Source organism: Vanessa tameamea, chromosome 24, assembly GCF_037043105.1.
Source record: "Vanessa tameamea isolate UH-Manoa-2023 chromosome 24, ilVanTame1 primary haplotype, whole genome shotgun sequence".
Taxonomy (NCBI): domain Eukaryota; kingdom Metazoa; phylum Arthropoda; class Insecta; order Lepidoptera; family Nymphalidae; genus Vanessa; species Vanessa tameamea.
In genome coordinates, this window is record NC_087332.1 from 7,641,026 (window position 1) to 7,653,314 (window position 12,289).

The window sequence follows — 12,289 nt, forward strand, 5'->3', positions numbered from 1 at the left end:
TCCTGGCGACCTTTCCCCTCTTTCCCTTTCTCTCTGTATTTTTCTATTGTAAACGTTTTTATATAATATTATTTAATCTTTTAATTGTTTTAATTCACACAAGATTCTTGATAACAATTTCGTCATCGCCATTTAATCATTCTCAAATGTTGTTAATTTATTTTTCATGTCTGTTATTCAATAAATATTATATAGATAAAGTAAATTCGTTCCAACTGGGTGTCCTACGACAAGTCTCATTTGCTTTAAGCATTGGGTGACGAGCAAATGGACCAAATCTTTTAGAGCCATCTGTTTTCAAAAAAATTTAAACATTCCTTTCATCGTAAATTCGGCGCCAACCTTGGGAACTGAGATGATTATGTCCCTTGCGCCTGAAGTTACACAGACGTTTGTTTCAGACGACTGTCAGAACTTACATAAGTTGAGAGATCTAAACAGCGTTTTCATTTGTTTTTCTGATGTCATAAATTAACAATTAATTTCTACTTAAGTTAAAGCGTTAAATTTGTATCTTACGTCAAGGCCTACTGTAAGAAATCTGTTTATTCGTAAAATTAAAACTTTGTTTTTACTAGCAATATAAGTACCCGTCTCGCGAAGACGAAGCAGCCCGTGTTGGTGTCGGCGGGCGCGCTTGGCGGCGACAGCTGCAGGTCCGCCGTGCGACTCTCCTTGCCCTCCTCGTCTGTGGAGGGCCGAGTCGTTATGTTCATGAGTATAAAAATTATTTGTGGTTCCCACCTTATACATAAAAGTGTATGTTAGTATATTTGTGGTGTAATTTCGACCCTGACAGAGTACAATCACAGTACTTTTTAATATAGAATTTTTATAGTAATTAGCTCTTAGAAATGGCGTTAAAGTAAAACACCTTCGATCACCGGGACGATTATACACTAGCATATCGCAACAGCAGACGAGATACCGACCCGATGCGAAGACGTTGAGCTCGGTGAAGCAGCCCGTCTCGATCATCTCCCGCTGCCAGGGAATGCTGACGGAGCCGGTGTTGAACTTCCCGTAGAAGGTGTCGTCGGCCGCGTCCAGGTTGACGCCCTTGACGGTGGAGAACTGCTCGATGTCGAGCACGTCCTTGGCGTACACGGCGTGCGGGTCGGGCACGAAGGGCGCGGCCACCATGCCGGCCTCGAGGCGCGCCCAGTTGAGGCGCGCGAAGAAGCGGTGCTGCTTGACGAGCGCGGCGCCGCGCCGGCCCGCGCCGCCCAGCCGCGCGCCCGCGCTCTTGGCCAGCAGCGCGCCGCACAGCGCGCGCGCGCACTCGCTGAACTTGTGCGAGTACTTCTCCGCCTCGTGCTTCACGCGCCGGTCCACCTCCTCGCGCTTCACCTTCTCCTTGCGCGCGCGGAACGGCGCCCGGCCCTCGATCATCTCGTACACGAGGCAGCCGAACGAGAACCAGTCGGGGCTGAACGTGTACCGCTCGTTGTCGATCACCTGCGGGCAGCCGGTCGTCAGTCGGGTCGGCGCGGGATAGGGGGGGAGGGGTGTTCGGTTGTACTCGTCCGGCGAGCGGGCTGGCGTACCTCGGGCGCCATGTAGCCCACGGTGCCCACGCGGCCGCGCACGCTGCCTCCGTCGGGCACGTCCACGGCCAGCCCCAGGTCCGAGATGCGCACGTGGCCCGCGTCGTCCAGCAGGATGTTTTCCGGCTTGCAATCCCTGCGACCGAACCCGGATTACTATTTGACAACTACGATACCCATCGACAACGACAATGTGGACAGTTCGAGACTCCGTTTGGTTAAATGTCATTTTCATAATACAAGTATTGGAGCAGTACGGCTGCACACACTACCTGTACACGATGCCCATCTTGTGCAGGTGCTCGAGCCCGCAGGCGACCTGCGCGGCGTAGAAGCGCGCTCGCTCGAGGCCGAGCCCGGTGTCGGCGCCGCACATGTTGTAGATGTGGAACTTCAGGTCGCCGCCTGCGCACCGCGAGTAGTTTCATTATTGTACATAATTCAAATACTTAACGACATAATTTCATACAAACGGAGAATGTCATAGTTAAACATATGGGCAAAGAAATTACGACACACGTCTACTATTTATATTTCGAAAAAAAAAATCTGTTTTTATCGAATCAGTGTGTATTCTCTATAAAGTGAGAGCTACTAAATTAAATAAAGGAACTTGATATTGAAAGCGCCATGTATATCTTATTCAAAGTAAAATAAGACAAAGACTCCCGGTAATCCGGCCCCTGACTAATGCGGCACCCCCTGTACTCCGACATGTATGTTATTATACCCTGTACAGGTTAGCTTGATCTTTTTGACAGACAGGCTAGTGATGGGAAACAGAAAATATCTAATAGTCCAAAAATTAACGTTTTAAAATTGTTGTAACTGTGACGAGATTGTGTGGGTATATTATGTGTGAAATTCTTTATTCCACTAGACATATAAAACATTGGGTAGATTGTTACGGGCAGGTAGTCTTGCTTCCTCTTAACTTCTTCCTTTAACCTCTTCTTTCCTCTTGACTTTACTCCACACTACTGACCCCGAGTGTTCCCGACGTTCGGCTTATATGGGCAGTCGATCAAACGATGGATTCAAATTAGAATTCCATTTTTTTTTATTTTTCAAAAAAAATTATACCGTTCGTAACAATAACTTAACAATTATTTTTGTAACAGTTACTGCCGGTTATTCGCGTCCCATCCCATCCGTCCGACCGATGTAACATTGTACAAGCGTCTATTCTTTTCAATGTTCCTATTTAAATTTTATTTTGAAGTAATAAAAAGTCTTAAAATTTTCGGATAACGCTTGAAACTTTAGGGACATTAGTGTTATATGTATTTTTTTAATATTTTTAATTTTTTTTAAATCATTAAAGTAAGTTCGTCATGCCAAGTTATTTCGATCAGAAAAATTTACATCTGTCAAAAAGATCAAGCTAACTGGTACTATACCCTATATTGAATTTTTTTTTTTGCAATCTTCGCTGATGTAGATAAAGCACGATTGAGCAGATTACAACTCGTACGCGCCACCACTATTGTGCTCGACGCGTTTTCGGTTTTGATTCCGATTGCTTAGTCTGACTTTGACTGCATGTGATAGCGGTGCGGCCGTAATGAAGTATGATTAGTTCTTCACAGTATAACATATAGAATCTTATCATTGGATATGTAATTTGTCAGATTACAAGACACTTTTTTTGTAAAAAAATCCGGACTATGGGGGGTCTTAGCAGGCTCTATAATTCGACAAATTCGATAGTCCAACACTGCCCTGGTAAACTTTTGTCGGGTTACCGGGGATTATCGGGGGTCCACTGTAATTGAATGCAATAATATCCTTATATGTTCGTGGTAGTGACACAAAGCTCACCGTTCATGATGGTGAGTACGAGACACAGCGCGTCCTTCGTCTCGTACGCGTACGCCAAGTTGACGACGAAGCGAGAATTGATCCGCTGCAGTATTAGTTTCTCCGTGATCACCATGTTCTCGCCTTTCCTCTTCTTTATTCGCTTCTTTTCTAACTTTTTGCACGCGTACATCTTACCCGTCGCGCGAACCTGCGAACAGGACGAGAATTTGATGGCGATACGAACTAATGGCATTTTTAAATGTGGCTTAGTAAATTCAAGTTCGGAGTCGTTAATGTGGACAAGTTTCCACTTTATTGCAAAAAGAGAAACGATAATCACTGACATTGAGGTGGACCTTCTAGAAATAACCGTGTCCATTAGAAATAAGACACGTTGGACTTGAGACGGGATCTAATGATTCACCTGACACGCGCACACTTCTCCGAATCCTCCCTTCCCCAAAACGCGGTACATCCTAAACGTGTGCTGAGTGACCGGCTGCGCCTCCAGCCACTTCCATTGCAAGTAGCGGTGGAAGTACATCGACCTCTCGAACTCAGAGAACGGACTGCCGGCGAGGAAGCTCTTGACGCATCGTATGCACTCCGTGAAGATGTCCTTCGAGCCGCCTGAAAAAATAATACGATAAAAATAGTATTAGTTAGCAAGTATACCTTAGACAATAGTACTGATATTATATTTTTAACTTTGTCTGTTAATAAATTAAAAAAAAAAGATTAATATATAAATTGATAAATATTACAATACAAGATTATTAAAGATAAAAAAGCGTCCGTCTTAGATATGTTGATTTCTAGGCAAGGTGTACAATGGCATACTCTTTCATTGAAATGGCGGAAAACGTTACATCTTCATTTATTTATTTGGGAAACAAACAATTATAATTACACTTAGTAGTAAAAAAAAAACAAATATAAGAAAAACATAAATCAATCAAGTTTCCACTTAAAACTAACACAAACAAATGACAACTTACATTAAAAATAAAAACAAACACAGAAAGTATAAGAAGCAAGTAAAACAGTTACAGTTTAGTAATATGACGTAAACTAAATTTAGATTCACTATTTTTTTGAGTTAAATTAGATTAATAGATTTACTGAGTTCCTTACCGGTTCCTGTCGGTAGAATCGACTTTCCGAACCGGTGGTAGCTATACATTTAATTCAACACTGTGACGTGACGATACAAAAATATGAGCCTTTATGAGCCTACTAAAAAAAAATATATTTTGATTCTCGATGACAGTTTTTGATGGTACTGAAATTTTAGCTCTACCTTTTAACAACACCAACTCAAACATTGATGAATAAAGCATCACCTAGCCTTCCAATTAAAAAAAAACAAAATATATGAATACTTTAGTCACCTTCAAGTAACTTGCTCGCGTCATCGATGACGTCAGGAGGGACGACGTCCGTGACCGCTTCCCCATCTTCCGTCTTCAGGTACCGTCCGAACAGCTCGACGGCGAGCGCCATCCGCGTCTCATCCACCTCCACCTCGTATCTTTCCGTCTGTAAGTATTTAATTTATTACATCTGATAAGAAGTCAGCTCATCGGAAAACTTTTATAATATTAAACGTGTAGGATCGGTGTCCACCAAAGCGGAGATGGACGGAGAGGAGTCTTGACACTAAAGCTAACATGACTTTAACTAATGGATATAATTTGGACCAACATGTCCATCTATGTCCACTTCAGTAACTACCGAGATTAATTTTAATTACATTTCTATAAAACGAGGAGAATAAGCTCTGGAAAACAACTATGTATTAACTTACAGTTGACCGAAACATAAATTAAATTTCTGGTCCAATCAAAAAGAGAAAGATATATATATAGGTACTATTCCATTACGAAAGTCTTATGGCGTAGACAATATTTTTATTCATTTCGTGCATATTTTTTTAAATAAAAAAAAAATCGTGTTACGTAATGTTATATAACATATATGACGGGGCGTTTGTTTTATATTTTCACTCATAAATGGGCCAAACTATTTGTTGAATTTGTCCAAACCAATATATATATAGAACTTTACCAAAAGACGCAACACTTTTCGGAGATTTAAGTTGGTAAATAAGTCTCTACTTACACAAGCAGTCCTCGACTTACGTCGTTTCAAGTTACGTCGAACAATGTTTTGACACTATGTCTCCCTCAAGCATACGTCAATTGTCTCGATTTCCGGCATACGAGAATTCACTTGTCGCGAGGTCAATGTCATAGCAAGAAGAAAAAAACGAAACCATCTAATATGTCTCGACTTACGTCGCGTATTTCGAGAACCTAACACGCCGTAAGTACGAGAACTGCCTGTATATTTTAACTATTGTGGTGACTATCGTGAATTTTATTTTCTAGTGTAAGGTTAATTAGCCAAGATATTATATTATGATGTATTTATTTAATTCTATGTAATATATACACTAATAAGTTTCAAATTCATAAGTTATAACTGGCCATAGTCACATAATTACTTTAATTATGTAACTATGGCAACGGGGGAATAAACTAGAAGGACTTGACATTATTGTTGAATATAATTGTTAACAATAAAATATTTAAATAAGAAAATAATCGACTTTAATTGGAGAAATAAACTTAGATCCTTTTACTAGTAAATTAAACATTGGTGACGGTTGGTTAGTGGTCTCTACTGCCTATAGACATGGAGGCAGTGAGAAATTTTAAACATTCCTTTAATCACCAATGCGCCACCAACTATGTTAACTTGTTAACATATTAAATGTTATGCCCCTTGAGTCTATAGTTACATACAACAACACTGTGAGACTGTATAGCTGTTTGGCAGTAAAATATATGATGATTTGGTACCCAGATTGTATAACGTCTTCAAAAGTAGCTCACATTGAATTAAAAATTGCTTTTGAAATATGCGAATATTAAATACATTCATTAAAAGTTTTCGAGACACAAACACAGTTTATGAACGAGTTAATATCAAAAAGGGTGTTTAGTATTGATTAGTTGTTCCTTGCGCTAACACCAGGTTTAAAAGTGAATAGCCAATAAATGAAATCCCAATATAAACCCAATCCTTCCAGAAGGCTTATTCAAAACCGACTGGTAGCTGGAAGAGTTAAGCGCGTTCAAACAAAAAAACAAAACAACCTCCTCTGATTAATAATACGTATAGATAACCATAAATGGAATTATATAAAACGGTCGACCACAGATAATACGCGTATATATAAATACTCACCAAACAAACAAATATTTTAAAAGGAACACCGATAAAGATTGTTTACATTTAAGACTTTCTTAATGGAACGGGTTTTACATTATACCAACTTTTAACATACACGTAAGCTTTTCTTGTTATTCTGGCTTGAAGACCACGATGCGCAGATCTAGATAACGAAACGTATTGTATGTTTAAAAAAAATATACATTGATTAAGGTCACACACATTCAGCCACGGCTCATTCAAAATCTTATACAAATATACTTTTATAAATAGTTCCGAAATACTTGTTCGGAATATGAATTATAAAAAACTGTTAATATTAATAATTTCTATCTAAATCTAGCAATTATTAATTCCATGCACGTATATACAGCTTTACTTATAAATGATTTTTTGTGGCTTTTATTTTTGCCAAGAAGGCACAGATTATTTTGCCAATGTCACGTGCGACTTATAAATGTTGTGTATTTTATTAGTTAATGCTGTCTTCTTCTTTCGATTGTCAAATCACTAAGGACAGAAGACAAATCAGTGTTTAACTAAAACCCTGTACAACGTTTATAAGTGAGGCTTTCTGTCATAAAGCATGGATTTACTTATAAACCTAAATTACATGGTTATTGGCATATCGAGTATAGATTGCAAGTAAAGCTTTCAGTAATAAGTTTAGTACATGCTTTTATATAAAACTAGTTATCGCCCGCGGCATCAATCGCGTTTTAGAGGTTGGACGTCAAATGTCAGATATCAAAAGTCTATGTCCTACCTTGGAATTTAAGCTTTCTCCATACCAAATTTCATCGATTTCGGTTCACGGACAGAGTTACGCATGCATTTATGTGAATTACCATTTATTATTTAGAGAGTAAATCATGCAGCTCAATGTTAAATAAAATTAGTACTACCTTCTTGGTGTTTTGCTATACGAACGTACATTATAAATCGTAAACAATTTTTGTTTGTTTTAGTCAGGGCCGGATTTAAGAGAATAGGAGTATTAGCCTTAAGGCCTCCACGGTATGGTATATTTTTATAAATAAGAAAAATCGTCCGTTACATCTAAGAGAAAAAGACGTTCACATTCACAAAAGTAATTTATCAAATCTCATTGATGATTTTTGAATAAAAATGTCTTAAAACAAAAAACATTTTACCTAGTGCAAAATCTATTACAGCCCTCCACTTCGTATTTGACACAGGGCCTTTTAAATCCGGCCCTGGTTTTAGTACAGCGATTTTTCAAAAGAGTTTTTTAATTAATATCAATTTAAGTACTTATGTTTGTATTGAGTTCAGGAATGTAACGAATGCATGAATTTGCTGAAATCATTCGATCGTCCCTTGGTAGCGACGCCTACTTACTGACACGTAGGTACTGTGTGGAGTGTTGTCATCATTACGAACCACCCACACGAACTCATGACATTGAAATTGTTCACTATTATCTGAATTATGATAAATAATTTAAAAATAACTAATGCAATAAATATATTCAATCAGAAATTATTTAAATGCGACGTTGTGATTAATGATAAACATAAAACGCTTTTAACAATTTAAGACTCGTTTATTTTATTTTTTTTAATAAAGTAATATTTTTTTTACGTCTGGCAACAAAAGTATGAAATTAGACCGGTATTCCTATAGGACGTGCTATACATACTATTTACATTTTAATGTTTTGAATGTTAATGTTATTTGTACTTGCATATCTTTAAACAGGTACGCACACTGTCAAATGGTAACAACTTACTGCTGCTTATAGACTTCGATACTGTTAAACATATTAATTATCTATTACGTCGCCAAAGCCCCACTAATCTTTGAAACTGAGATGTTATGTCTCCTGTAGTTACACTAGGTCACTCTTCAATCCGTAACGCAAGAGAATAGAACAAATTGACGGTGGCTGTGATAAGTGCAGTACCTACCTAATACTTTGTACAGCTATGTATCCGTTTGAATGTTAAGTAAACCAAGGAAATATGATATAATATTCTCCGACGATACCAAACAACTTCTACTTCTTACAAACTGTAAACTTCTAAATTAAAAAACTAAGTTACCTTTGAAATGATCTACAAATAATTTCAATTGGAGTTTAGAAGATATCTCTCAGACGTAACTTATTTACCAAAAATCTAGTAACTATTTTATTATACTATTCTTTCGGGCGAAGTTTTACAACATAAACAAGTTCAGTACAAACAGTTATATTTTTGATCTAAACCAGTGATTCCCAAAGTGGTCCAGTTGGACCCCCAGGGTTCCACGCGAGACTTGCTAGGGGTCTACGTAGGCGTGAATAAAAAATGGGGGTCCATAAGATGTTAATGGGGGTCCACGAAAATTTATCTGCTTTTGATAGTAAAGAGCAAAAATGTAAGCATAGTTTTTATAAGGGCCTACCTACATTGTTTTAAGTACCTTACTAAGCAGATAATATTTTAATAAGGCAAGCGACTGTTACTTGTCCAAACTTGCGTATTCGATATTACGTACAATTTCGTGTACAGACTTGCAAAGCGTTATCCGCCCAACAATGCTTAATGCTTGTTCAGACATGAACATTTTTTTTTCGTCATTAATTTGAGAGAATCACTAACAAATTCATAGATTTTAATTGCTGAAATACTCGTAGGGTTACTAAGGATAGAATTAAAAGCACCAATATTAAACAAATTTAAATTTAGTTCACATTTTAATGTTTCTCTCAAACTGTGAAAAATAAGTTTGGGAACTACTGATCTAAACGCACTGCACTCCAATTTTTATAAAAATATTACAAACAAAACACAAACTTACATTCGGTTAAATATTATATGGGCTAATGTTAGCTTTGGCGCCAACGTCTACTCCGTGTCTATATTGTGGTGTCTTCCCCGGACCTAGTTTGTCTCTGGTTTCATTTTTAAATATAATGTCGTTATATATTATATACTGTTTCCACTCGATGTTTTCCTTCACCGAGGAACGCGAAATTTATTGAACCGTGTTGTGTAGAAATGTTCCAACCCACAATACACAAATAAAAATCATTAAGATTTCAAAGAGAAACAGAAATACTTATACAAGATAGCATTAAGTAAATATAATAATTACGAAATATCTTCAAAGTAATATCCATAATATTACGTAACAGGACCACATGTAGGCTGTTAAAATCACTATACAAATGGCACTACAACAATTATTGTTTTCTCTTTGAAAACTTAAAAGTATTTCTGTCAGAACACAATCCAATTATAAACACGAACGAAATACAAAAAAAAATCTGATATGCTTGCCCGGAATGTAACCCGTTATCATCGTTTAAAAACCATGTTTTCTACGTGTTCTACTGGGGCATTTCGGCTTACCTCGGCTAAATTCGTCTATTTAATAGATTGTGTACAATAGAATCGACACCACTGCAAGATCCTCTTATCTTCTGGCCACACGTGAGAACTTGTGAGTAGAAGCTAGCGAACAAACAAACATGTCACTGACCGCATCTAAGAAGCTGTTGTACTTGTGGTAGTTGGGTCGGTTCCGTTCGCAGAACTGTCGGAAGAGCAGCTTTCCGATCGGCTGCTGGTCCACCACGTAATCGTATTCTACATCTGGAAAAAATATACATATTTGTTAGGAGATTCTGTGACAATTATATGTAAGGAAAATTAACACATTTTAAATTCGAATTTTAATACCAAACTCTTCTTTTTTTTAGGTTCGTATTGGGAATGGTTAAAATCAAATGTTTATATTTTCATAGTAAAAGGACCAGCTACAAAGCAGTGCTGTGTTCCGAATGGGCTGTAGGTACTAAGCTTTCTTTCTAGTTTCTATTGCCTCACAAGCACAACGTTATGTGAGAAATTTAAATTGTTATAATATTATTCTATCAATCTGTATATGCATAAAAATAAATACATAACTCCCTTGTTTACGTCATAGCTTGAGAACGATTTTGTCGATTTAATTCATCCTTTTTTTTTAAGTTTTCTAATATTTTTATTTGTACTTGCATGTCTTTACACAGGCAGGCAGACCGTCAAATAGGGCAAATACGGTAAGAACTTACCGCTACTATACTAATTATACTATATAATTTTACGGAAAGAGAAGAGAGAGAAAAATAAGGAGAGAGAAAGAGAAAGAAAAATGCTCAAAATAATTGAACATATTCAAAGAACTTATAAGCGTTTATGCTTTACCGAGTGTTTACATGAGTTTTCTAATAGCCAATAATATTAGACAATAAAAATATATAAAACTGCACCCGTAAGATGCCGGTCGGGTGCCTAGTTTATTATATATTTTAGTATAATATATTAATTTTTAACCACAGTAATTCTTATATAAAATCGTAAACTAAGAAGTTTTAAGTAACTAAGTTCATGAATCTAAATTTCAAACAGGTTTTAACGGCATTTAATTAATCTTGTGAATGATGCTCAAAAGCGCTTGTAAGTGCTCAGAGCATACTTGAATAGAGTATATTTTGATAACGAATTGTGATTAATATCCCGTCTTCCTGATACTAGCAAATAAAAATAATTAAAATCACAAAACCTCTATTTTGTACCTACATGAAAATGTTTAATTTTTGTCTATAAAAATGTCAATCAGTATTTTATATTGATATTAAATAGGACATACAAATGTCATGGATTTTTTTATTGATGTTTTACATTTTTTCATAAACACCTTTCAAGATCAATTATTTCAGGACCCTTAATATGTAACGCACGGCACTCATACTTGTGCGTGAGACGACGTAGAGTAAGGACAGCAAAAAAAAAAAATGTTAACTTTATTTTATTAAAAAAATATTTATTTAATGTGGAAAGGCGCGACGTGAATAGATCTACTATAGATCAAAACATTCATTTAAAATATCTTATTTCATTGTTATTCAAAAGAGTTTTAAAGATAAAATTCTTGATTATTCGTTCATACTTTTAAAAGCGAGTATATTTTCGCCTTGCCCTATGGTTATCTAAGTTATAATATTACAGATTTAGTTTTTTATCCGGCCAAATCCGGGTCTATTCCCCGATCGACTGAACGATCCGCAAAATCCGAGGATTATGAAAAGGTCTGTATGGACTTTATATGTATGAGGTGTCGAGGGATTGCAGCGATAATTCTGAAATATGTGACACACAAATATTAGCTATAAGAATTTTCTGACAGCTAATATTTGTAAGTAATAATAAGTAGATACAGCAAGTAGTACAATATTTTTTTTCACGACACTACATATTATACAGTGATATCCCCCCTCCCCTGCCCCCCATTGTCTGAAAGCAATAAACTCCAAAACTACCGAGCTGATCTTCGTACGATTTTCGCCTATGGACGAAGTGATTCATGACGAAGGTTAAAATTTAAATTCATTAAATTTTTGTGGAAATTGACTGATATATGACGATTACTGTTGAATATGTCGGAAAAACGTATACTTCATAGGCGTGCGCCACGTGAACCAATAGAACAAAATTTATTGCGATATAAACATGTTATGTAGACCCTTCTAAGGCCGCGCGAAACCGGGTCGGGTAGCCAGTTTTATAAAACTAGCTAGTATTAACTAGAATCCTATGAACAGGATGAAGATAGGGCACGAAGGGTCGCTATTTTAACGGTTAAAGCTGCAAGATAACGATCTTAAGAGACAGTCCATGATAAAGATAGCCAACGAATCTCATGAACTACCT

At 36.9% G+C, this 12,289-nt stretch overlaps 1 protein-coding gene across 3 annotated transcripts in view; it reads right to left on the bottom strand.

Moving 5' to 3' along the window:
• The window catches only part of Gprk2 (G protein-coupled receptor kinase 2), an 80,238-nt gene that overhangs the window by 3,886 nt on the left and 64,063 nt on the right, over window positions 1-12,289 (bottom strand). The window contains exons 3-11 of one of the 3 annotated variants that reach the window (XM_026633806.2): window positions 10,077-10,189; window positions 6,703-6,750; window positions 4,742-4,889; window positions 3,775-3,980; window positions 3,369-3,558; window positions 1,820-1,952; window positions 1,548-1,683; window positions 933-1,458; window positions 591-688 (exon numbers count right to left, since the gene is read on the bottom strand). In XM_026633806.2, coding sequence (XP_026489591.2) covers window positions 591-688; window positions 933-1,458; window positions 1,548-1,683; window positions 1,820-1,952; window positions 3,369-3,558; window positions 3,775-3,980; window positions 4,742-4,889; window positions 6,703-6,750; window positions 10,077-10,189 — 1,598 coding nt within the window. Of the gene's footprint in view, window positions 1-590; window positions 689-932; window positions 1,459-1,547; window positions 1,684-1,819; window positions 1,953-3,368; window positions 3,559-3,774; window positions 3,981-4,741; window positions 4,890-6,691; window positions 6,751-10,076; window positions 10,190-12,289 lie in introns of those variants that run through there. The other 2 variants (XM_026633807.2, XM_026633808.2) reach the window with 2 other exon arrangements.